The sequence below is a fragment of the Rhinopithecus roxellana genome, chromosome 19 (assembly GCF_007565055.1).
Source record: "Rhinopithecus roxellana isolate Shanxi Qingling chromosome 19, ASM756505v1, whole genome shotgun sequence".
Classification (NCBI taxonomy): domain Eukaryota; kingdom Metazoa; phylum Chordata; class Mammalia; order Primates; family Cercopithecidae; genus Rhinopithecus; species Rhinopithecus roxellana.
In genome coordinates, this window is record NC_044567.1 from 72805827 (window position 1) to 72830898 (window position 25072).

At 49.4% G+C, this 25072-nt stretch overlaps 2 protein-coding genes across 7 annotated transcripts in view; one reads left to right on the forward strand and one right to left on the reverse strand.

Moving 5' to 3' along the window:
• Window positions 1-16115: 16115 nt before the first annotated feature.
• Window positions 16116-19987, forward strand: HIGD1B (HIG1 hypoxia inducible domain family member 1B). 5 transcript variants are annotated; one of them, XM_010353992.2, is made up of 4 exons: window positions 16116-16213; window positions 17562-17754; window positions 18742-18876; window positions 19839-19987. In XM_010353992.2, exons 2-4 carry the CDS (start codon window positions 17655-17657, stop codon window positions 19901-19903), a joined length of 300 nt encoding a protein of 99 aa, XP_010352294.1. In that variant the 5' UTR covers window positions 16116-16213; window positions 17562-17654; the 3' UTR covers window positions 19904-19987. The 5 variants fall into 5 exon arrangements, with proteins under 5 accessions (XP_010352294.1, XP_010352296.1, XP_010352295.1 ...); XM_010353994.2 differs by having other exon boundaries at window positions 16121-16213; window positions 17604-17754; XM_010353993.2 differs by lacking the exon at window positions 16116-16213 and adding an exon at window positions 17333-17419.
• Window positions 19988-20340: 353 nt separating this feature from the next.
• The window catches only part of EFTUD2 (elongation factor Tu GTP binding domain containing 2), a 45956-nt gene continuing 41224 nt past the window's right edge, over window positions 20341-25072 (reverse strand). The window contains exons 21-28 of one of the 2 annotated variants that reach the window (XM_010353997.2): window positions 24429-24515; window positions 24067-24193; window positions 23781-23868; window positions 23041-23159; window positions 22820-22914; window positions 21933-22086; window positions 21229-21336; window positions 20341-20888 (exon numbers count right to left, since the gene is read on the reverse strand). In XM_010353997.2, coding sequence (XP_010352299.1) covers window positions 20793-20888; window positions 21229-21336; window positions 21933-22086; window positions 22820-22914; window positions 23041-23159; window positions 23781-23868; window positions 24067-24193; window positions 24429-24515 — 874 coding nt within the window. In that variant the 3' untranslated portion in view covers window positions 20341-20792. The remainder of the gene's footprint in view (window positions 20889-21228; window positions 21337-21932; window positions 22087-22819; window positions 22915-23040; window positions 23160-23780; window positions 23869-24066; window positions 24194-24428; window positions 24516-25072) is intronic. The other variant, XM_010353998.2, reaches the window with a different exon arrangement.

Here is a 25072-nt window from a genome sequence, read left to right on the forward strand (position 1 = left end):
TCGCGTCTTTGAGTCGGGGCTCTTAGAAGTGCTCTAGATACTTTTCAGGTCCTGAACTTCTCGGATTAGCAAGACCTTAATAGGCTATTTCCTCTTAACTCTTTGCATCCCAGCAGGGTCCCATTCAGAGGACTTGGGAAAATTTTTCATGCATAGGAATCCCCAGTTTTAAAATGCCCAGTAGGAAACCGAAAATGCTCCAAATGCTTTAAGTAGAGTGAGACTTTGGCTAATAAAGTAAGGCTTAGTAAAGAGATGGGCGACCTCTGGAATTATCTCATCTGAGCATCGGAATGCCGATGGATAGGCTTTTATTATTTTGCCCTTTTGACCAGAGGAAATTAAGCGCTAACAAGTGAGGTTACTTGCTGCAAGTCAAACTCCCCAACCCAAAGCCAAGCCCTAAGGGGTAGCCCCAGAGTGGAAAACTTGAAGGCTAGGCACCTAATGCACTGACCAGTTTTTTGTGGCCAGTATGGTGTTTTCCAAAAATATGAATTAATTACCAAAATATTAAAATCCAGATTTCTGGCCTCCCTAAAAAGTCAAAACGTGCTTACTTTGAGCTTCTCTTTTCACATGGCAGCTCCTCTTGAGTCACCTTGTCCGGGTAGGCAGTGTCCCCACTCAGCTACTTAAATCATTTCATGACCTGCTTGGCCTAGGAGCATTTAAGTACTTCTCCCTGTGATTGCTGTAGTCTGTCCCCACGCCTTATCACATTACCTCTCTACAGATGTATTTAAAATGACAAGTGTGGGATGGACGCGGTGGCTCATGCCTGTAATTCCAGCACTTTGGGAGGCCTAGGCAGACGGATTGCTTCAGCCCAGGAGTTCCAGACCAGTCTGGGCAATATGGCAAAACCCCCATCTCTACAAAAAATATAAAAATTAGCCGGGTGTGGTGACGCGCACCTGTGATTCTAGCTACTCCAAGCATGAGGTGGGAGGATCACTCGAGCCCAGGAGGTCAAGGCTGCAGTAAGCTGAGATGGCGCCACTGCACTCCGGCCTGAGCGACAGAGTGAGACCCTGTCTCAAAAAACTAAGTGAAAAAAATAAAATGACCAGGGTGAAAACTCTGAAAATACCTGGAAATAATAATAAATAACATGTAACTAAAATAACACAGTAAACAACATCATTGTACCTGTTGAATAAAATATTAAAATTCTCACAGCCTGCAACTGTAAACTAGTACAAATCACTTTGTTGTTGTTGTTGTTGTTGTTGTTTTTGTGACAGAGTCTCACTCCGTCGCCCAGGCTGGAGTGCAGTGGGGTGATCTCGGCTCACTGCAATGTCCACCTCCCAGGTTCAAGAAATTCTACTACCACAGCCTCTGGAGTAGCTGGGAATACAGGCACCCGCCACCATGCCTGGCTAATTTTTGTATTTTTAGTAGAAATGGGGTTTCACCATGTTGGCCAGGCTGGTCTCAAATCCTGACCTCAAGTGATCTCCCCGCCTTGGCCTCCCAAAGAGCTGGGATTACAGACATGAGCCACCGCACGCACCCAGCGGACTATGCAAAACTGGCAATGTCTACTGTTGAGGCTCAGAAAATGCTATCCCAGGGTGTGGTGGCTGTAGTCCCAGCTACTCAGGAGACTGCAGTGAGCTATGATTATGCCACTACACTCCAGCCTAGAAGACAGACCGAGACCCCATCTCTTTAAAAAAGAAGGAAAGAGGCCGGGCGCGGTGGCTCAAGCCTGTAATCCCAGCACTTTGGGAGGCCGAGGCGGGCGGATACAAGGTCAGGAGATCGAGACCATCCTGGCTAACACGGTGAAACCCCGTCTCTACTAAAAAATACAAAAAACTAGCCGGGCGAGGTGGCGGGAGCCTGTAGTCCCAGCTACTTGGGAGGCTGAGGCAGGAGAATGGCGTGAACCCGGGAGGCGGAGCTTGCAGTGAGCTGAGATCTGGCCAGTGCACTCCAGCTTGGGTGACAGAGCGAGACTCCGTCTAAAAAAAAAAAAAAAAAAAGAAGGAAAGAAAACAATGTCCCAAATTATGGAGCTTTGGTGTGCTGAGTGCTTTGAACTAAAGGAGATTGGAAGGCCTCAGAAGCAAAGTCTCTCTCTGACCTTCTCCTGCCCTCCTGTCTCCCGCCTCTTTCTCCCTGAAGCGAGTCATAGAAATAAAATTTCCTCTTCCCCAAGGCAGGTCACAGAAACTAGAACCCCTCTCCCCCAAAGCAAGCCATGAAACCAGAAAGGTCACTCTCCCCCTTTTCTCTTCCCCCTTGAAGACCCTCATTCCAGAGGAACCAGGAAGGAATACCCTGGAGGAAGGAATGTTACACTGGGAGGCCAAGAAGAATTTGAACCGACAAGCCTTGTTGGGTTCCCCGCTCAGTCTGTTACATTACATCATACCCCTTTTGTCTGATCACATTTCTACACGGCATGTCCATTCTGCATTGAACCTAAGCATAAAAGCCGACAATTGTCCTTGGGTCTTGAGGTTTTTTTGTTTTGTTTTGTTTGAGACGGAGTCTCGTTCTGTCGCCCAGGCTGGAGTGCAGTGGCGCAATCTCCACTCACTGCAAGCTCCGCCTCCCAGGTTCACGCCATTCTCCTGCCTCAGCCTCCCGTGTAGCTGGGACTACAGGCGCCCACCACCGCGCCCAGCTAATTTTTGTATTTTTAGTAGAGACAGGGTTTCACCGTGTTAGCCAGGATGGTCTTGATCTCCTGACCTCGTGATCCACCTGCCTCAGCCTCCCAAAGTGCTGGGATTACAGGTGTGAGCCACCGCACCCGGCCCTTTGAGGTCTTCTATTTTTTTTTTTTTTTTTTTTTTTTTTTTTTTTTTTTTTTTTTTGAGACGGAGTCTCGCTCTGTCGCCCAGGCTGGAGTGCAGTGGCCGGATCTTAGCTCACTGCAAGCTCCGCCTCCCGGGTCCACGCCATTCTCCTGCCTCAGCCTCCCAAGTAGCTGGGACTACAGGCGCCCGCCACCTCGCCCGGCTAATTTTTTGTATTTTTTAAGTGGAGACGGGGTTTCACTGTGTTAGCCAGGATGGTCTCGACCTCCTGACCTTGTGATCCGCCCGCCTCGGCCTCCCAAAGTGCTGGGATTACAGGCTTGAGCCACCGCGCCCGGCCTGAGGTCTTCTATTTTTATTCTTTTCTGAGACAGAGTCTCACTCTGTCGCCCAGGCTGGAGTGCAGTAGTGCGATCTCAGCTCACTGCAACCTCCGCCTCCCAGGTTCACGTGATTCTCCTGCCTCAGCCTCCCAAGTAGCTGGGACTACAGGTGTCCGCCACCATGTCCAGCTAATTTTTTTTGTATTTTTAGTAGAGACTGGTTTTCACTATGTTGGCCAGGCTGGTCTTGAACTTCTGACCTCCTGATCCACCCACCTCGGCCTCCCAAAGTGCTGGGATTACAGGCGTGAGCCACCGCACCTGGCCCTTTGAGGTCTTCATTTCTGAAGGCTCTTGTGTTACATAAAACTTTGGTTAAATAACTTGGTTATGCCCTTCTCTTGTTAATCTGGCTTTTGTTATAGGAGTGTCAGCTATGACCCTTATGATGGATGAGGAAAGGTATCACACCTTTCCGCCACTACACTACTAAAGCTGAACCTATGAATATACTATGACTTTGGAATTCTATGGCAATTCCACAAAAATGTGTACAAATGTTCACCAAAATACTTGTCCTACAGTATTCATAGCAGCACTATTTATAATAAGCCAAAAAACTAGAAACTACCCAAAATGCCTGTCAACCGTAGAATGGCTAAATTGTGTTATGTTCACATAATAGTACATTATGCTGCAATGAATATGAACAATCTACATTTACACACAAGATGGATCTCACAAAAGTTTCCATTTACAAAAAGTTCAAAAACAGGCAAAACAGGCCAGGTGCAGTGACTCATGCCTGTTATCCCAGCACTTAGGGAGGCCAAGGTGGGTGGATCACTTGAGCTCAGTAGTTCAAGACCAGCCTTGGCAACGTGGTAAAACCTTACCTCTACAAAAAATACAAAAATTAGCCAGGCATGGTGGCACATGTCTGGAGTCTCAGCTACCCCAGAGGCTGAGGTGAGAGGATCACTTGAGCCTGAGGAAGTTGAGGCTGCAGTGAGCTGTGATCACGCCACTGCACCACTGCATTCCAGCCTGAGTGACCGAGCAAGACCGTGTTCAAAAACAAAAACAAAAACAAAAAAACAAGCAAAACTAATCCATGCAGTTAGAAGTAAGGACAGTTGGCCGGGTGCGGTGGCTCACACCTATAATCCCAGCACTTTGGGAGGCCAAGACAGGTGGATCATGAGGTCAGGAGATCGAGACCATCCTAGCTAACACAGTGAAACCCCATCTCTACTAAAAATACAAAAAAATTTAGCCGGGCATGGTGGTGGGCGCCTGTAGTCCCAGCTACTCGGGAGGCTGAGGCAGGAGAATGGCATGAACCCGGGAGGCGGAGCTTGCAGTGAGCCAAGATTGTGCACTCCAGCCTGGGCAACAGGGTGAGACTCTGTCTCAAATAAATAAATAAATAAATAAATAAAATAATTTTTAAAAGCCAGGCATGGTGGCTCACGCCTGTAATCCCAGCACTTTGGGAGGCTGAGGCGGGCGGATCACAAGGTCAGGAGATCGAGGCCATCCTGGCTAATACGGTGAAACCCCGTCTCTATCAAAAATACAAAAAATTAGCCGGGCATGGTGAGCGGGTGCCTCATAGTCCCAGCTACTTGAAAGGCTGAGGCAGTATAATCACTTGAACCTGGGAGGCAGAGGTTGCAGTGAGTCGAGATTGTGCCACTGCACTCCAGCCTGGGCGACAGAGTGAGACTCCATCTCAAAACAAAACAAAACAAACAAACAAACAAAAAAAGAAGTAAGGACAGTTGGCCGGATGTGGTGGCTCATGCCTGTAATCCCAGCACTCTGGGAGGCCGAGGTGAGCAGATCACCTGAGGTCAGGAGTTCGAGACCAGCCTGGCTAACATGGTGAAATCCCATTTCTACTTAAAATACAAAAAAAATCAGCTGGGTGTGGTGGCGCACGCCTATAATCCCAGCTACTCAGGAGGCTGAGGCAGGAGAATTGCTTGAACCCAGTAGGCAGAGGTTGCAGTGAGCTGAGATCGTGCCATTGCACTCCAGCTTGGGGCAACAAGAGTGAAACTAAAATAAAAAAAAGAAGCAGCAGCAAGGATAGGCTGGATGCGGTGGCTCACACCTGTAATCCCAGCACTAAACCCCATCTCTACTAAATATACAAAAATTAGCTGGGTGTGGTGGCGCATGCCTGTAATTCCAGCTACTCGGGAGGCTGAGCCAGGATAATTGCTTGAACCAGGGAGTCAGAAGTTGCAGTGAGCGGAGATTGTGCCGCTGCACTCCAGCTGGGTATAGAGCAAGGCTCCATCTCAGAAAAAAAAAAAAGAAGAAGTAAGGACAGTGGGCTGGGCACAGTGGCTCACGCCTGTAATCCCAGCACTCTGAGAGGGTGAGGCAGGTGGATCACCTGAGGTCAGGAGTTTGAGACCAGCCTGGCTCACATGGTGAAACCCCATTTCTACTAAAAATACAAAAGATTAGCTGGGCATGGTGGTGTGTGCCTGTAATCCTAACTACTTGGGAGGCTGAGTCAGAGGTTGCAGTAAGCTGAGATTGCACCACTTCACTCCAGCCTGGGGACAGAGCAAGACTTGGTCTCAAAAAAAAGAAAAAGAAAAAGATAGTGGGCTGGGTGCAGTGCCTCACGCCTGTAATCCCAACATTTTGGGAAGACGAGGCAGGTGGATCACCTGAGGTCAGGAGTTCAAGACCAGCCTGACCAATATGGTGAAACTCTGTCTCTACTAAAAATACAAAAATTAGCCAGATGTGGCGGCGTGTGCCTGTGAGAACTGCTTGAACCCAGGAGGCAGGGGTTGCAGTGAGGCAAGATCCCACCACTGCACTCCAGCCTGAGTGACAGAGCAAGACTCTGTCTCAAAAAAGAAGTAGTAAGGATAGTGGTTACCTGGCAGGCAGAATAGTTACTGGAAGGGAGCATGACGGGGTTTTAAGGGGGCTGGCCCTGTTCTGTTGAAATTGCCCTTGCAAAAATCATGACAGTGAGAAAAATCTGACACAGGCTGGGGACAGTAGCTCACGCCTGTAATCCCAAGCATTTTGGGAGGCCAAGTTGGGTGGATCACCTAAGATCAGGAGTTCAAGACCAGCCTGGCCAACATGGTGAAACCCCGTCTCTACTAAAAATACAAAAAAAGACAGGGTGCGGTGGCTCACGCCTGTAATCCCAGCACTTTGGGAGGCTGAGGTGGGTGGATCACCTGAGGTCAGGAGTTCGAGACCAGCCTGGCCAACATGGTGAGACCTTGTCTCTACTAAAAATACAAAAAATTAGCCAGGCGTGGTGGCGGGCATCTATAATCTCAGCTACTCAGGAGGCTGAGGCAGGAGAATTGCTTGAACCCGGGAGGTGGAGGTTGCATGAGCCAAGATTGCGCCATTGCACTCCAGCCTGGGTGACAGAGCGAGACTCTGTCTAAAATAAATATATAAATAAAATAAAATAAAAGTAGCCGGGAGTGGTTGCACATGCCTGTAATCCCAGCTACTTAGCATGAGAATTGCTTGAACCCGGGAGGTGGAGGTTGCAGTGAGCAAAGATCTCGCCACTGTACTCCAGCCTGGGCAAAAAAGAGAGACTGTCTCAAAAAACAACAACAGAAAGAAAAATCTGACACAGGAAAATTACAACAGTGAAAGAGATCTGATCTAACCGACTCCATCTTACTTTTAAACTCCAAACTGCCTTTGTTCATTCCTGGGAATAGGCTGAGTTCATGGGAGGAATTGACTTTATAGTTTAATTTGGAAACAAAGATGATAACAGTCCCTTCCCAAAATAAATCCCCTCTTTGCCTGGGGAACAGACTGCCTTTGTAAAACTAGCAAATCAGCCACAAGATTAGAAATTAGGGCTCAGCAGTCATGCAGCCAGAGGCCATAAGATTCCTAACATCTCCAATTGCTCCTTTGCTCCTATGGATGACATTACTATTATAAAACACAATATTGCCCAGCATGGTGGCTCATGCATGTAATCCCAACACTTTGAGAGGCCAGGGTGAGTGGAGCACATGGGCCCAGGAGTTCAATACCAGCTTGGGCAATATGGTGAAACCCTGTTTTTACAAAAGAAATACAAAAATAGCTGGGCTTGGTGGTATGCATCTGTAGTCCCAGATACTTGGGAGGCAGAGCAGGGAGGATCTCCTAAGCCCAGGGAGGTCGAGGCTGCAGTGAGCCATGATCACACCACTGTACCCCAGCCTGGGCGACAGAGTGACAGCCTGTCTCAAAAAAAAAAAAAAAAAAAAAGAAAAAGAAAAAGAAAAATCCTGAGATTGGTATGAGATATTTTTTTCAGATCCTGCATTCTGAGACACCAGCTGGTGCCACCCAGATCAGTAAACTGGCTCAACTAGTTCTGGATCCCACCCAGGAGTGGAAGACAGCTTCAACCCCCTATGATTTCATCCCCAACCCAACCATCAGCATTCCCCACTCCCTAGCCCCCTGCCCGCCAAATTATCCTTAAAAAACCCTAGTCTCTGAATTTTGGGAGAGACTGATTTCAGTAATAAACTCCAGTCTCTCGTGTAGCCACCTCTACATTCATTACATTCTTTCTCTATTGGGGAAACCTGCTGTTTGCAGTGCATCAGCTTTTCTGGGTAGCGGGCAAGATGAAATCTTCGGGTGGTTCTCTGTTCTTGATCTGGGAGCTGAATACACAGGTGTGTTCAGTTAGTACATTGAACTGCATACTTGGTTGATTTGTTTTATTTTTCTTCTTTTTTTTGAGATGGACTCTCATTCTATCACCCAGGCTTGAGTGCAATGGCGCAATCTCAGCTCACTGCAACCTCTGCCTCCCGGGTTCAAGCGATTCTCCTGCCTCAGGCTCCTGAGTAGCTGGGCACTACAGGTGCGCACCACCACACCCAGCTAATTTTTGTATTTTTAGTAGAGACGGGGTTTCGCCATGTTGGCCAGGATGGTCTCAAACTCCTGACCTCAGGTGATCCACCTGCCTCGGCCTCCCAAAGTGATAGGATTACAGGTGTGAACCACTGAGCCTGGCCTGTTTGTTTTCTTGAGACAGAGTCTCATGCTGTCACCCAGGCTGGAGTGCAGTGGCTCCATCTCGGATCACTGCAACCTCCACCTCCTGGGTTCAACTGATTCTCCTGTCTTAGCCTCCTGAGTAGCTTGATTACAGGTGTGTGCCACCACGCCCAGCTAATTTTTGTATTTTTAGTAAATACAGGGTTTCACCATGTTGGCCAGAGGTGATCTTCCCCCTGCCCCACTGCTGCCCCCCTCCCAAAGTGCTGGGATTACATGCATGAGCCACCACGCCCGGCTGAGCTGCACACTTTTGATAGTGTGCTTTTCTGTGGCATATTAAGACAAATGAAAACCTTTAGTCCAGGCATGAGACTCCTTCTCAAAAAAAAAAAAAAAAAAAAGAAGACCTTTAAGGCCAGGCACAGTACCTAATGCCTATAATCCCAGCACTTTGGGATGCCAAGGCGGGTATATCATGTGAGCTCAGGAGTTCAAGACCAGCCTGGCCAACACAGCAAAACCCCGTCTACTAAAAATACAAAAAAGTTAGCCAGGCATGGTGGTGCACGCCTCAGCTACTCGGGAGGCTGAGGCAGAACAATGGCTTGAACCCGGGAGGCAGAGGTTGGTTGCAGTGAGCCAAGATCACACCACTACACTCCAGCCTGGACAACAGAGAGAGACTCTGTCTCAAAAAAAAAAAAAAAAAACTTGGCCGGGCATGGTGGCTCACGCCTGTAATCCCAGCACTTTGGGAGGTCAAGGCAGGTGAATCACGAGGTCAGAAGTTTGAGACCATCCTGGCAAACATAGTGAAACTCTGTATCACTAAAAATACAAAAATTAGATGGGCGTGGTGGCACACGCCTGTAATCCCAGCTACTCGGGAGGCTGAGGCAGGAGAATCACTTGAACCCGGGAGTTGGAGGTTGCAGTGAGCCAAAATGGTATTAAAACATTTTTTTCTTTTTGTTTTCTTTGAGACAGGGTCTCACTCTGTTTCCCAGGCTGGAGTGCAGCAGCGTGATCACAGCTCACCGCAGCCTCAACCGCCCAGGCTCAAGTGATCCTCCCACTTCAGCCTTCCCAGTAGCTAGAACTACAGGCATGCGCCACGATGCCTGGCTAATTTTTTTTATTTTTGATAGAGACAAGGTCTCCCTATGTTGCCCAGGCTGGTCTCGAACTTCTGAGCTCAGTCAATCCTCCTGTCTCCCCCTCCCAAAATGCATTGCCTACTCTTTCTTCCTAGAGATTGGGAACAATACATTTACTTTCTTTTTTCTTTCTTTTTTTTTTTTTTTTGAGATGGAATCTGGCTCCGTTGCCCAGGCTCGAGTGCAGTGGCGCGATCTTGGCTCACTGCAAGCTCTGCCTCCTAGGTTCACACCATTCTCCTGCCTCAGCCTCCTGAGTAACTGGGACTACAGGCACCCGCCACCACACCCAGCTAATTTTTTGTATTTTAGTAGAAACGGGGTTTCACTGTGTTAGCCAAAATGGTCTCAATCTCCTGACCTTGTGATCCGCCCACCTTGGCCTCCCAAAGTGCTAGGATTGATTACAGGCAGGCTTGAGCCACCACGCCCGGCAATACATTTACTTTCTAATTTGTTATCTTATTACCAAGCCTACAGCTCTCTCTCTTCTGGTAGAGCACCTTTTTTGTTTGTTTGTTTGTTTGTTTGAGATGGAGTTTTGCTCTCGTTGCCCAGGCTGGAGTGGAATAGTGTGATCTCAGCTCACTGCAACTTCCACCTTCTGGGTTCAAGCGATTCTCCTGCCTCAGCCTCCCGAAGAGCTGATACTATAGGCATGTACCACCATGCCAACTAATTTTGTATGTTTAGTAGAGATGAGATTTTGCCACGTTGGCCAGGCTGGTTTCGAACTCCTGACCTCAGGTGATCCACCTGCCTCGGCCTCCCAGTGTTGGGATTACAGGCATGAGCCATCATACCTGGCCACCTGTAGATATTTTAAAAAACAAGTAGGCTGGCCATGGTGGCTCAAGCTTATAATCTCAGCACTTTGGGAGGCCAAAGTGGGAGGATTGCTTAAGCCCAGGAGTTTGAGACCAGCCTGGGCAATGTCGTGAAACCCTGTCTCTACAAAAAATGTAAAAATGAACAGGCGTGGTGACCTGCACCTGTAGTCCCAGCTACTTGGGAGGATCACTTGAGCCCAGGAAGTTGAGCTGCATTCTAGCCTGGGGCTGCACTCTATCCTAGGCAACAGAGCGGAGCAAGGCCCTGTTTCAAAAACAAACAAACAAACAAAAAATCCAAAAAAACCCCAAAACCCCCAAACTGAAAATATAACCTAAGGCTCTTGTCTTCTAGTCAAGACTTCTTTCTTTCCTCTACCACCTTGGCAGCTAGTGATTTCCTTTAACCCCATTACTGATGGAGAAACTGAGGTCAGAATTCCAGGCTAGAGGCTCTTGGGTCCAGGCATTTGCCAGGATATGGAGCAAACCCGGGTGTCTGCTACAATGTGAGCTCCCCAAAGGCAGGGGCACTGTGTCCCAGCTCCTAGAACAGAGGCCAGCAAATTGTAGATACTTAGGAAGTATATGCTGAGTGAATAAGTGAATGAAGGCTCACCATTCCTAGAACAAGACAGAGCGCTGCTGGAGGGAAGGGGAAAGAAGCTGTAAGTTTCAAACAGGGAAATGGGTCTCATTTCCAGCCTTTGGCAGGGAGTGGTACAGCTGGGTGCTGTGAGAACCACATCACTTTGAATCCACATGGGGCTCAGGCAGGAAAGGATCAAAACCCAATTTGAGAACTTGAGAGTTGTCCTGAGGCTCTGTGGTTTGGGAACAGTAGGGTCAATCTGAAGGCTGCAATGTGTCACTATTTCCATTACACACTTTCCAGGGTCCCCACTTGGCTGGTAAACTCAGAGCAGATTCTTCTGTCTTGGAAGATGGAAACAGGCCCAGAGAGGTAAAAAAAATTTTTTTTGAGATGGAGTCTTGCTCTGTCACCCAGTCTGGAGTGCAATGGTGGATCTCAGCTCACTGCAACCTCCGCCTCCCGGGTTCAAGCGATTCTCCTGCCTCAGACTCCTGAGTAGCTGGGATTACAGGCGCACGCTGCCATATTTGGCTAATTTTTTTGTATTTTTAGTAGATATGGGGTTTCACTGTGTTCCCCAGGCTGGTCTCGAACTCCTGAGCTCAGGCAATCCACCCACCTCAGCCTCCCAAAGTGCTAGGATAACAGGCGTGAGCCACTGAGCCCGGCCCAGAAAAAGTTTTGAGAATGCTGCTTGTTGGGAACAGGGAGTTCTGCCTGCCCCAGACTGGCTGGATAATAAGAATTGCTAAAGAAGTTATTGATGGCCGGGCACGGTGGCTCAAGCCTGTAATCCCAGCACTTTGGGAGGCCGAGGCGGGCGGATCACGAGGTCAGGAGATCGAGACCATCCTGGCTAACACTTTGAAACCCCGTCTCTACTAAAAAAATACAAAAACTAGCCGGACGAGGTGGCGGGGGCCTGTAGTCCCAGCTACTCGGGAGGCTGAGGCAGGAGAATGGTGTGAACCCGGGAGGCGGAGCTTGCAGTGAGCTGAGATCCGGCCACTGCACTCCAGCCCGGGCAACAGAGGGAGACTCTGTCTCAAAAAAAAAAAAAAAAGAAGTTATTGATTACTCTTGCCGGGCGCGGTGCCTCACACCTGTAATCCCAGCACTCTGGGAGGCCGAGGCGGGTGGATAATGAGGTCAGGAGTTCGAGACCAGTCTGTCCAATATAGTGAAACCTTCTCTACTAAAAATAGAAAAAAATTAGCCAGGTATGGTGGTACGCACCTGTAATCCCAGCACTTTGTGAGGCCAAGCCGGGTGGATCACCTGAGGTCAGGAGTTCAGGACCACACTGGCCAACATGGTGACCATCTCTACCCAAAAAGACAAAAACTGGCTGGGTAGTCCCAGCTACTTGGGAGGTTGAGGCAGGAGAATTGCTTGAAGCCGGGAGGCGGAGGTTGCAATGAGCACCACTGCACTCCAGTCTGGGTGACAGAGTAAGACTCTGTCTCAGAAAAAAAAAAAAAATTAAATTAAAAAATATGTGAAGTCTTCTCAGAAAGATTAGTGGATACCAAAGGTACTTTCTGGCTTCAGGCCTGTGGCCCTTGGAGCTGTCCTTGGACAAATGCTAAGAGGTCCTTGGAACTCAATGCCTGTATAAAAGGGTGGAGGGTGGGGGGTGGGGGTGTTACAGACTGCCTCCACCAGAAAGTGGCCTCAGCCTAGCCATATTATCTGGGAACTTTCACTGCCTGTTCCTGTTACTCCACTCCTTACCCTTTCAGTGCCCCAGACACAACTATATCCCCTAATGTTTTCTCCCCTCTGATTCTCCCAGCCTTTCAACCCCATTTCTTCCCATTCCAACCCCAACTGGGAGCATCCTCTGTCCCTAGTCTAGTTCATTCTCCATCATGCCCTCACTCACAGCTCCCATTAGCTCAAGGCAAACGCTGCATGTCCCTCCCCTCCCTGTCACTCGCTCCCTTGGGCTATAAATAGCATAGCTGTGCCTTAGATCGTGTTGAAAGCTTCAAGACTTAGTCCCCCTTCCCCCCATCCTTTCCTCTTTAACACAACAGGGAGAACAAGCCTGAAGCTTCCAGTTAGGGTGGGCAAGCCCAAGAAGGAGGGGGTCTGGGGGAAGGGAATGAGAAAGGCTGTGCTGAATTCGGAACCACACAGAATATGGTAACTTTGCCATCTGTTGTCAGGGACTCTCTGCTTTTCCCCCAGCCTGCTACCCATTCCCTGACACTTGCTCCTGGAGGAAGAGGAGCAGCAGGAGTTAGCAGAATTCTAACAATTCTCTTTTAATCCTTGCGATCATCCTATGGGCAGGTGCTACCTTGATTTTACCAACGAAGCCACAGACTCTAATAGATTAAACGGCATAACCCAATATTTAGAGTGGTTGGTCTGTGGGCTAATTGATCCCATGTCTGACTTTGGCCTACACTAAGTCTGTCTGCATCATTGATTTAGGCCCCTCTAAATCAGAATTTCTATTGATGTGACCTGATTTGGAAGAAAAAGAGGTCTACTAAACAAATTACTAATGTAGCAATGCATAAATGGAAAACATTAAAGTCTCGGCATGTTCACAAAAATGATGCTATCATAATTTTATCTTATCTGTTTACTAAAGCAGGACTCTACAAAAATCTGTTCCTTGAAGTTTTTTTTAGTTACTGTATGTTCTCAGAAGTTTTTGAAATACAAAGCAATTTTACTTCTTCTATTTCAAGACTTCCCCTCCACTTTACATTCTCTCGTTAGTCCTGAGTAGTGAGTTAGAAATCTGGCCTTTTTTCTGTCACTTACTGTTGGGCAAAACGCTTAATGGAGCCCCAGTTTTTTGTCTGTGAAGTGGGGATAATAATAGTACCTACCTCATTCCTATTGTGAGGATTAATCTACACAAAGGAGGCTGGGCATAGTGGCTCACGCCTATAATCCCAGCACTTTGGGAGGCCGAGGTGGGTGGATCACTTCGAGGCCAGGAGTTTGACACCAGCCTAGCCAACAGGGTGAAACCCCATCTTTGCTAAAAATACAAACATTAGCCAGGTGTGGTGGCATGCGCCTGTAATCCCAGCTGTTCAGGAAGCTGAGGCTGGAGGATCCCTTGAGCCCAGGAGTTTGAGGCTGCAGTGAGCTATGATTACCACCGCACTCCAGCCTGGGCGACAGAGTGAGACTGTTTCAAAACAAAACAAAACAAAAACAAAGCAATTAGCACACTGCTTGGCCCAGAGAAGGTGCTCAGTAAATCATAGCAATTATTATTATTTCTCAGCTCTGGGCTGAGATGCTGTAGGAACATCACCATCATTTCAGTAGGGAGAAGCTGAACTTCACTATCCATGGTTTGGTTCCTGTTCTTCAGAGAACTTGGAGTTGATCCTGTTTCCTGCCCTGTCTTATCCGGACACTTTCATCCCCCTTCTTCTGGCCTAGACCAGTAAGGGAATATACCGTCCATCTCCTGAGAATTCAAGCCACTTCTGGAACCTGGAGAGGCAGCACAGGAGGGTGTGTGTGAAAGGCTGAGAGGAGAGTTCCCATGGACACTGGGGACATGTGAAGGCCCTGGGGAGTTGCTGTGACCCTGGGTCTCTGCCTAGAGCAGTGAATGCTGGGGAGAGAAAAGGACATCAGCTGCCGAACAAATTTCCAGTGCTGCAAAGCCCCTTTAGGATAAACACACAGGGCTGAGTAATCTAGGGAAGGAACAAAGGCCTGGGATGGAGTGGGATCTCCCTAGCACACCCTATCTTCTTCCATTTGCTTAGCACGTACTTTTTCTTTTCCTAAACAAGGGTGCCAGGATATACTAGCATTCCTAAGCTTCAGTATTCATCTGGAAAGGGTTTCCGTTTAACCAGCCCCCTGGAGGTTAGCATTGCAGTCAGGAGTGCAAACACTGGAGCCAGCCTGACCTGGGTTCAGATGACAAAACTGCCATGTACTAGCTGTGTATCTTCAGGTAAGTCATTAAGCCTCTCTGAAGCTCCATTCCTTTGTGAACAAACTGCTACTTACCATATAGAATAGCTGAGAGTTTTGAAATATGCTGAGTACAGGGCTAGGCACAGTGGCTCATGCCTGTAATCCCAGCACTTTGGGAGGCTGAGGTGGGTGGATCAGCTGAGGTCAGGAGTTCGAGACCAGCCTGGCCAACATGGCAAAACCCCACCTCTACTAAAAACACAAAAATTAGCCGGGCGTGGTGGCAGGAGCCTGTAATCCCAGCTACTCAGGAGGCTGAAGCAGGAGAATCACTTGAACCCAGGAGGCGGAGACTGCAGTGAGCTGAGATCGTGCTATTTGCACTCCAGCCTAGGCAACAAGAGTGAAACTCCGTCTCAAAAAAAAAAAAAAAAAAAAAGAAAAGAAATATATTGAGTACAGAAGAGCCCTAATCCTGGTCACTGTTATCCCTGCAACCTGAGTGAGCATCACCTCATAGGTAGTATAAAGAGTTCTGGAAGCTGGGGCCCATAGCTTCCATCTGTAATCCCAGCACTTTGGCAGGTCAGTTCTGAGACCAGCCAGGGTAACATGGTGAAACTCTGTCTTTACCAAAAATATAAAAATGAGCCAAGTGCAGTGGTATGTGCCTGTGGCCCCAGCTACTTAGGAGGCTGAGTTGGGAGAGTTGCTTGAGCCTAGGAGTTTGAGGCTGCAGTGAGCCAAGATCACACAGCCTGGGTGACAGAGGGAGACCCCATCTCAAAAACAAAACAAAACAAAAAACGCCAAAAACTGGCTGGGTGTGGTGGCTCATGCTTGTAATCCCAGCACTTTGGGAGGTGAGGCGGGTGGATCATGAGGTCAGGATTTCGAGACCAGCCCGGCCAACATGGTGAAACGCCACCTCTACTAAAAATAAAAAAATTAGCTGGGTATGGTGGCACGCGCCTGTAATCCCAGCTACTCAGGAGGCTGAGGCAGGAGAATCGCTCAAACCCAGGAGGCGGAGGTTGCAGTGAGCTGAGATTGTGCCACTGCACTCCAGTCTGGGTGACAGAGCAAGACTCCGTCTTGGGGAAAAAAAAAAAATTCCAAACCAAAAGACAGCCCAGAGAGCCTGTCTCTCACAACTAGGGTATTTTATTCACATCCCACATTGTTCATAAGAGTATCCGAGGGAGTGTAACTTGGGGGACCCAGGCTTTCTGCTCATCCATGTTCCTGTATCTCCATCTCCGTTCTCCACATCAAGCCTCTCTCTGATCCAGACACTTAATTCCATGGGAATTAGAAGACTGAATCTAGTTAGAGGCCCCCCTCCATTTGGTCTTTCCTTACTTTCCAGCGCCTGGAGCTCTGACTTGGGACTCAGCGGACTGGGGGTTAAGACCGATTCCCTGTCCTTTCCCCTCCCCTCTCCATCACTGACTTCAAAGTCTTCATAAAGCCCAAGTCACTGCTTCCCTGACCTCATAGTGGCAGCTCCATCTCAGCTTTTGGCCGGTTCAAAACAGCAGATGCTGAGCCGTGGCCTGGCTGCTCGCGCTCCTCGTTCTAACCATCTCCTAGGGTAAGCACCAGCATGCCAACGACCTGGGGGGCCACCAGTCCTTGCTCCTCCAGGAGAGGAGGGATAACTAGGATAGAAGCTGACTCAAGGGCAGGTACAGTGGTTCATGCCTGTAATCCCAGCACTTTGGGAGGCCGTGGTGGGCAGATCATCTGAGCTCAGGAGTTCAAGACTGGCTGGGCGATATGGCAAAACTGTCTCTACAAAAAATACAAAAATTAGTTGGGTGTGGTAGCATGCACCTGTAGTCCCAGCTACTTGAGAGACTGAGGTGGAAGCACCGCTTGAGTCTGGAGGGTCAAGTTTGCAGTGATTGCCACTGCACTCCAGCCTGAGTGACAAAGGGAGACCCTGCCTCAAAAAAAAGAAAAAAAGAAAAGAAAGTTTGTCCTATGGTTAGGCTTAGAAGGTATCCCATTGGACAGGGCATGGTGGCTCATACCTATAATCCCAGCACTTTGGGAGGCCGAGGTGGGCGGATCAAGAGGTCAGGAGTTCAAGACCAGCCTGGCTAACAGGGTGAGACCCCATCTCTACTAAAAAAATACACAAAATTAGCTGGGCATGGTGCACACCTGTAATCCCAGCTACTTAGGAGGCTGAGGTGGAATTGCTTGAACAGGGAGGTAGAGGTTGCAGTGAGCCGAGATGGCTACTCCACCTGGGGCTACAGAGCGAGACTCCATCTCAAAAAAAAAAAAAAAAAAAACAAAAAAACAAACAAAAAAAACCAGAAGGCATCCCATTGGCAGAACCCCTGTTTCCAGCCCATGGATGAAGGTAGCCAGTTGGTAATTGTGAAGAACCTGTTTGGAAAGAGATGGACCTGGAAAAACGGGAGGAGCTCAGGAACCAGAACGTGTTCCTTTAGTACCATGAGCAAAATATATTCTAAATTACATGCAAGTCAATGTCCGATCATTATAATCTCTGGCAATTTGGTAACCAATGCTGTGATACTATCTGGTCTAGGATGGTTCTGGCTCCCTGGGGCCAGATCCTGCTCTGTAGCTCCCACAGGAGCAACCATCACAGACCAAAGGCCAGCGGGGGCCCCAACACTCAAGGACTGTTTCTCCCACCGCCATCTGTGGATTTTTCCAGCTGTTTTCCTTGGCCCAAGGATCACACCCATAGGGATGCAGATGGGGGAAGGGGAAGCTGAGAAAACAGTGAAGTCAGAATGAGCTGAGGAAGAGGCAGATGGTAGGAAATGGAGACGGAGAAATGGCACTAGTGGCCCGACCATCTGAGATGGGATACCTGGGAGGGACATCTTTTCAAGCAGAGGCTGTGTTAGGGCATGGTGAGAGAGGGTCTTAGCAGGTAACCTTCCTTTCCTCTCCAGACTGAGGAATCAGAGTTCTGATTGTGGAGTGCCTCTCTCTAGGACTGGGCTGCAGCCTAGGAGTCCCAGCTGCTTACATCCAGGTCCAGGATTATGTCTGCTAACAGACGCTGGTGGGTACCACCTGACGACGAAGACAGTGTGTCTGAGAAGCTCCTGAGGAAGACTCGGGAATCTCCGCTGATGCCTATAGGTAAGTGAAGAAAGGAATGGGGTGCGAGTAGGAGGCCTTCTCTGAGCAGTCATCTCCTGGTACCCTCCAAAGAGAATGAAGCAGAGGTCAGAAAATGCAAGTGGTCCTACTCATGGAACAAGGGAACCAACAGCAAAGGTGCCAAGGGGCAAACCCTTACAATGAAATGAGGACGTCTAGATGGGTGGAGGTGGCGGCCAACCGAGCACATGGGATACGAGGAACCTGGAGTACCAACAACAAAGTGGGAAGGGTCAGAGAAACACCTTGGGGTCCCCCAGGGCTTCCTTCCTGACGGATCTGGTAGAGTAGGAAAACAGCTGTACCAGGAGGTGGGAGCCAGCAGTGTGGCTGGGGAAGGGCCCAAGGAGGAGCAAATTGGTGGGCAGGGGCTGTGTCGTGGTGATCAGCTATTTGTATTTGGGGGAGGGGCGTCACTGGTGGTGATCAGCTATTTGTATTTGGGGGAGGGGCATCACTGGAGGGAGGCGGCCACTTTGAGAACGCCATTGAAGGGCAACAACTCATTATTTTTTTTGAGACGGAGTTTCACTCTTGTTGCCCCAGCTGGCGTGCAATGGCACAATCTCAGCTCGCCACAACCTCAGCCTCCTGGGTTCAAGTGATTCTCCTGCATCAGCCTCCTGAGTAGCTGGGATTACAGGCATGCACCATTGCACCCAGCTAATTTTGTATTTTTGGTAGAGACAGGGTTTCTCCATGTTGGTCAGGTTGGTCTCTAACTCCCAACCTCAGGTGATCTGCCCGCCTTGGTCTCAAAAAAGTGCTGGGATTATAGGCATGAGCCACCACACCCTGGCAATGACTCAATATTCTAATGATCCCCCTAGGTCCCCTGCAACCCCAACCACCAGATGCTGCATAAAAGCAGCTGTTTATCCAGGTGCCCAGCCTGCCTGGTATCTCTCATCAGGGGAGTGCTGTGCATTGTGGCCATGGCCCAGGGGCTGTGTTCTCTGCCCACAGGCTTAGGAGGCTGCTTGGTGGTAGCAGCATACAGGATTTACCGGCTGAGGTCTCGTGGTTCCACCAAGATGTCAATACACCTGATTCACACCCGAGTGGCAGCGCAGGCCTGTGCAGTGGGTGCAATCATGCTAGGTGAGTGGCTTTGTGGGGTCGCAGGAAAATGAGGGCAAAACCAATTACGCAGAGTCTGTAGGTCTTTAAGTCCCAACAGCTAAAAGGACTGTGACTTGGCTGGGTGTGGGGGTTCATGCCTGTAATCCCAACACTTTGGGAGGCCGAGGCAGGCAGATCATGATGTCTGAGATCGAGACCATCCTGGCCAACATGGTGAAACCCGGTCTCTACTAAAAATACAACAATTAGCTGGGCGTGGTAGTGGCAGATGCCTGTAGTCCCAGCTACTTGGGAGGCTGAGACAGGAGAATTGCTTGAACCTGGGAGGTGGAGGTTGCAGTGGGCAGAGATCCACCACTGCACTCCAGCCTGGGTGACAGAGTGAGAGTCTGTCTCAAAAATTAAAAAAATAAATTAAAAAAAAAGGACTGTGACTTAGGTTCCTGTTCTGGGCTCCACATCACATCCTTGGTGAAGCCCCTATACTGAGCGATTTTCCCTGTTTAGGCTCCTGTCCCAGGCCTGTGAGGACAGTGCACAGGGTCTCATGACAGTTTGCCCTAGGGGTGAGAAAAATCGTGCAACAGAACATATGTTGAATTTCTCTTCCTCTTGACATTAAAAAGCAGACAGCCACTTGCTACCTGTGTGACAGTGGACAAATCTTTCCCACTGAGCCTTGGTTTCCTGATGTGTAATATGACAATAACCACCCCTGCTTGCCTACCTCGCAGACTGCTGTAAGGTTTCTCAGATACACAATACATGTGAAAGTGTTTTGTGAACTGTCAGATGGGTGGTTTCCCCAGGCTGTGTGGTCAGATGCTTGGAGCAGCTGTTGGGACCTGGGGCAGAAAGATGAGCAGGAAGCTGGACTCTCAAGGGAGTAGCTAGAGGTGAACCCCTGGGACACCCGAGAGAGCCAGAGGACGGGTAAAGGGTTTGATGCCAAGGGGCACTATTTCTTTTCCCTCACACAGGTGCTGTGTACACAATGTACAGTGATTACATGAAGAGGATGGCACAGGATGCTGGAGAGAAGTAGGACTCCTATAGGAGCCGGGGCCGTCTGACTCCCCTAAATTAATCCCTAGTACATTCCTAATAAAGTAGCTTTGAGGAAAATCAACCAACTCTTTTTCACTGGGGGAGAACAGAGTAAAGGACTGGCAGTGGCTAGGGAGAGGACTTGGAATAAGTGTCTGGAAATCAAAGGGCTCTGGCCCCCTACTCCAGGGCAAGGGAGATTCTTAGGGGAGGCAGTAGTTTCCTGAGGAGGTGGTGGGGTAGACCTCTGATCCCAAGAACCCAACAACTCCCAAGCCATCTTAGGTCCCACCCAGAAGCAGCACGGAGTGGGAGCAAGGGGGACAATAATGGGGCCTTGGCACTCATGGGAACACTGAATTAAAAGGCAGGCAGCTTCCCTGGGGACCCAGGCAGGAAGGAGGCTGCAGCTGGAAGCAGAGGCAGTGAAGCCTCTTGGGAGATGACATATATTCAGAATGTAAGCACCAGCACCAGAAGGGGCAGGGGAGACGGGGATGAAAGAAGCAGAGCAAGACAGAGGTCAGAATGTTCTGTTCACTTGCAAACCATGGCTAAGGTCAAACTTGTAGAAAATAAAATTCCATGTAAATCCCAAAGATAGGGCCCCTTGGGGTTTCATCCCTTTCTCTTTCTGTGAGCCCAAGCTCCTCTCTTTTCCTTGGGAAAGGAGCCCGGCAGAGGCCACAGAAGGAAGCAGGAGGCCAAATGCTCCTCTCTCACTGGGGCTCTGGGTTGGAGGTTGGTGAATTGTTCAAGATGGCAGCAGCAGCTTCCAGACACTCTTGACAACACCAAGGCCACGTCAACGTCATACGAGGTCTCAGCTTCAAGTACAGGAGTTGCAGCCCACTGTAGGGAGCAGGAGCTCCCAGGAGTCCATGCACTCACATGGGGTAATTGAGCACAACATCCTGTTTGGCAAGCTCCAGCAACATAGGATCATCAAAGAATTTGCTGATGCTCACATCTTCACTGAGGCCCTGCAGGGAATGGGGCAAATACAAGAAAGGCTGAGGTGGTCGCAGACTGAGCGGGGAGACTAACGAAGACCTGTGCTCAGTGGGGAGGCTAGCGGTGGCTGGAATGTAGGTGGTGGTGTTTCAGGAGTCCTGCCTTTAGAGTACTATCACATGGGAGGATAAGGCTCTCCTTTCCCAATGAGACTGGGGTCCAGGTTTGGTTGTCTAAGGAGTATACAGATCATATCTCTACACTGGAAAAGTGTCCCTTAGGAAAAGGGGCCAAAAGAAAGAGAGGGAGATCCTGCTTCTGAGAGTCCTGGGGGGTTGAGGGATGGCAACAGGCCCAAGGGAGACATACCTTCCTACGGCGGGTTTTGATCATGAATTCCCGGGCCAGGTGAGGAGCCGGCTGTGGCTCCAAGGGGCGGATGACAATGCTCTTGTCCAGAGGATCACCAGGCACAATCTAAAAGGCAAAGGAATTTCAGATGGCCCAGGTAGAATTCCCAGAAGATTCAGGCCCAGAAGCAGGACTCTTCTTATTTACTTTATTTTTAAATTTATTACTTACTATTATTTTTTTTTTTGAGACAGAGTTTCGCTCGTCTCCCAGACTGGAGTACAATGGCATGATCTCGGCTCACTGCAACCTCCGCCTCCCGGGTTCAAGTGATTCTCCTGCCTCAGCCTTCCAAGTAGCTGGGATTACAGGCATGCGCTACCACGCCCGGCTAATTTTGTATTTTTAGTAGAGAGGGGGTTTCTCCATGTTGGTCAAGCTGGTCTTGAACTCCTGACCTCAGGTGACCTGCCCGCCTCAGCTTCCCAAAGTGCTGGGATTACAGGTGTGAGCCACCACAGCCGGCCCTATTATTTCTATTCTTTTTTATTTTAAACTGAGAGACACAGATTCAAGTTGCCCTGAATATATGCAACCCAGAAGAGGACTCTTCTCTAGGATGCTGTACACCTCACTTAAGGCTTGGAGAGGGATCAGGACAGAAGGGGATGAGGCTTGCAGAGGTGGGAAGCCAAATTCACCAGGCTGCATTGTTTTCTCACCTGCCAATGGTGGAAGACAGACAGAGAAAAGGCTTGTCCCTGGGTGTGAGTCCGAAGATCAGTCTCAAAGCCAAAAGAGTCGATGGCTGGGATAAAAGCTTTGATGGTGTACAGAGGGGAGCCTGGGATGGGTGCATCCTGAGTCACGTGCCCCCTGAGAGAGAAAAACAAAGGCTGAGTCTCTAGCCACACACAGGCCAAAAGCCAAGAAGCAATCCAGCATTTGCTGTTCCTAAATGCATTCCACCCCAGAGTTACCATCAAAGAAAGAGTAACCAAGAATGTTCTACAGAAAGCAGAAAAGGCTCAGGGCTCTCAGTATAATTCCCTGTGGAAGTCAAAGCGGCAGCAACCTCTGAGCAGAGGACAGGAGTGGGACGGTGACGGGAGAAGAGCCTAAAGACATTTCCATCACTGACTTGCCTCAGTACTTCCTCCAACAGCTCTGTGAGGAGGGGATCCCAAAGAAATGTCAATTTTTTTTTTTTTTGAGATGGAGCCTCACACTGTCGCCCAGGCTAGAGTGCAGTGGTGCCATCTTGGCTCACTGCAAGCTCCGCCTCCCGGGTTCATGCCATTCTCCTGCCTTAGCCTCCTGAGTAGCTGGGACTACAGGCGCCTGCTACCACGCCTGGCTAATTTTTTGTATTTTTAGTAGAGACGGGGTTTCACCTTGTTAGCCAGGATGGAGAAATGTCAAATTTTAATCTGCAGAAAAGCTGGGGCTTGCCTCCCTCTGTTCCTACTTCCTTCTGGAAAATCAGCTCGCAGGGTTTCCGGAGTGAGGAGGGTAGGGGAGGCCAACCTCTCCTCCCTGCAGGAGCCGAGGTGACTCTTGTTCTGCTCTTGCTCTCAGCACTCTCCCTAATATGCCTGGGGCTGCTCACCTGCGCCTGGCCAGGACGGTATAAACTGCAGAGACGCAATCTGCAGGGGCCTGGACCTCTACAAAGTAGTAAGGCTCCATCAGACGAGGAGTAGCCTGCAGCAGAGCAAGAAGAAAGGCCCCTCAGCTTAGGGAAGGCTGAAGACCTATAGTCCCACTTGCTCCTTCACTTAGTCCGCAGTCCAGCAAAGCAGATGGTCTCCTACAGCCCAATTCTCTTACCATGAGGAAGGCAGAGTAGACGACTCGCCTGGCTGTGGGGATGATCTGGCCCCCGCCCCGGTGTAGGGGCTCCTGGGCAACCACTGCATCCAGGATCTTAAACTTGACATTCCGAATCACTGTAAAGGAGGTGGAGGCAGTAACTGGGGAGAGGTTCTGGGCCTGTCATGGGGCCATGGTGGAGTAGCAGTCTCCTGCAACACTACAGCTGTCTTGCAGTCATGAAAGACATGACATAAAAATCACACGGGAGGTGGGCGTTCTAACTGAATAAGCAAGGCCCATGGCAGAGGTCAGAAGTTAAGCATATGTTCTTAGTGTTTGCTTCGGGCCATGCTCAGACATACAGCTTTCCTAGTTTATTTCTTTCTTCTGCACATATTTACGTTTTTGTGGATGTAAAATAAATTCCAGAATTGTACATTTGGTGCACGAAGCCCAATCAGGATCTATTAACCACTCCAATCTCATCATCCTCTTGATATCTCTTCTCAAATATGTCCAAGGCCAAACCCTTCTCAGAAATGAGGAGCAAATGACAGTTTAGAAATGACTTAAATTTCCAGGCTACACCACCAAGATAAGGAAGAAGGGAAGAAGCTGGCCCAGGACACAGGATGGTCCTGTGTACCCCAAGCTTCTTCTCCTGCCGGGTCCTAAAGATGGTGAGCCCATCCCACTCATATGTCTGGCTGCAACAACCCTCGAGGACTGGGGTGGGGGTGTGCTGGTGGACTTACATTCATCACAGAGGGGGCCCTCCCTTGTTCCCCACTGGAAACCTTGAACGATGCTGTCCTTCACTGAGCCAAGAAGAGCCTTGTCCACCTACAGAGAAACATGAGGCCTCCTTAGCAGTCACCCTGGCAACAGCTGAAGCGTTTAGAGGGAGAAGATAGATGTGCTTGTAAGGGGATACTGTCCTTCATCAGAGGACACAAGATACTTTTGGGAAAGAACACTTTGTAGTTTCTTCCACTCCAGAGGTAAGAGACTGCCACCCGGTTCCCATCAGTTCTGCTGTACCTCAGAGGGCAGAGTATCATCCACCAGAATGTTGGGGCCAGTCGCATCAGGGCCAAAAGCCCAGATGGAACGGGCAGCTAGTAGATCCCAATCGTACTTGGTCTGGAAGAACTCTCCCAGCTTCTTCCTGGGGAAAGGAGGAGACAATGGAGCTGTCGGCCAGCTCTGTGACTGCTGGTCCTGGAGCGACAGACCCTCCCTTCCTGGAAGACAGTCACCTCATCCTACCCACTGTGCCCAGAACAAGAGCAAAGGCAAAGACATAAATGCTTCCCAGAAAGATGTGTGCTCTTAGAGACCCGGCAGGTAAGCTGCGGCATCCCCGCCTCCTTTCGATCCTGGTGTCAGAGCCCTCTTCTCACCTGTTCCATGTAATCTGGACCACCTCATTCTCTATGTCCTCTGCCAGGCCCTTCTCAAGAGGCTCAGCAATCATGGTGATCTTGTTCCTGGTCAGAATGGAAATAGGTGGTAAGGACGGCTAACAGAACAGCAGAAGAGGCATTCCTAAGAAAAGGGTAACAAGATAGACAGCTGAGGAAGTGACATCAGTGAAAGCCACGGGGGCCAAGCGTGGTGGCTCAGACCTATAATCCCAGCACTTTGGGAGGCCAAGGCAGGAGGATCACTTAAACCCAGGAACTTGAGGCTGCAGTGAGCTATGGCTCACACCACAGCACTCCAATCTGGGTGATACAGCAACACACTGCCTCTTAAAAAAAACAGCTGGGCGTAGTGGCGCACGCTTGTAATCCTGGCATTTTGGGAGGCTAAGGTGGGCGGATCACAAGGTCACAAGATCAAGCCTACCCTGGCCAACATGGTGAAACCCCATCTCTACTAACATACAAAAAATTAGCCAGCGTGCGCCAGTAATCACAACTACTCAGGAGGTTGAGGCAGGGGAATCACTTGAACCTGGAAGGGGGAGGTTGCAGTGAGCCGAGATCGTGCCACTGCCCTCCAGCCTGACAACCGAGCAAGACTCCGTCTCAAAAAAAAAAAA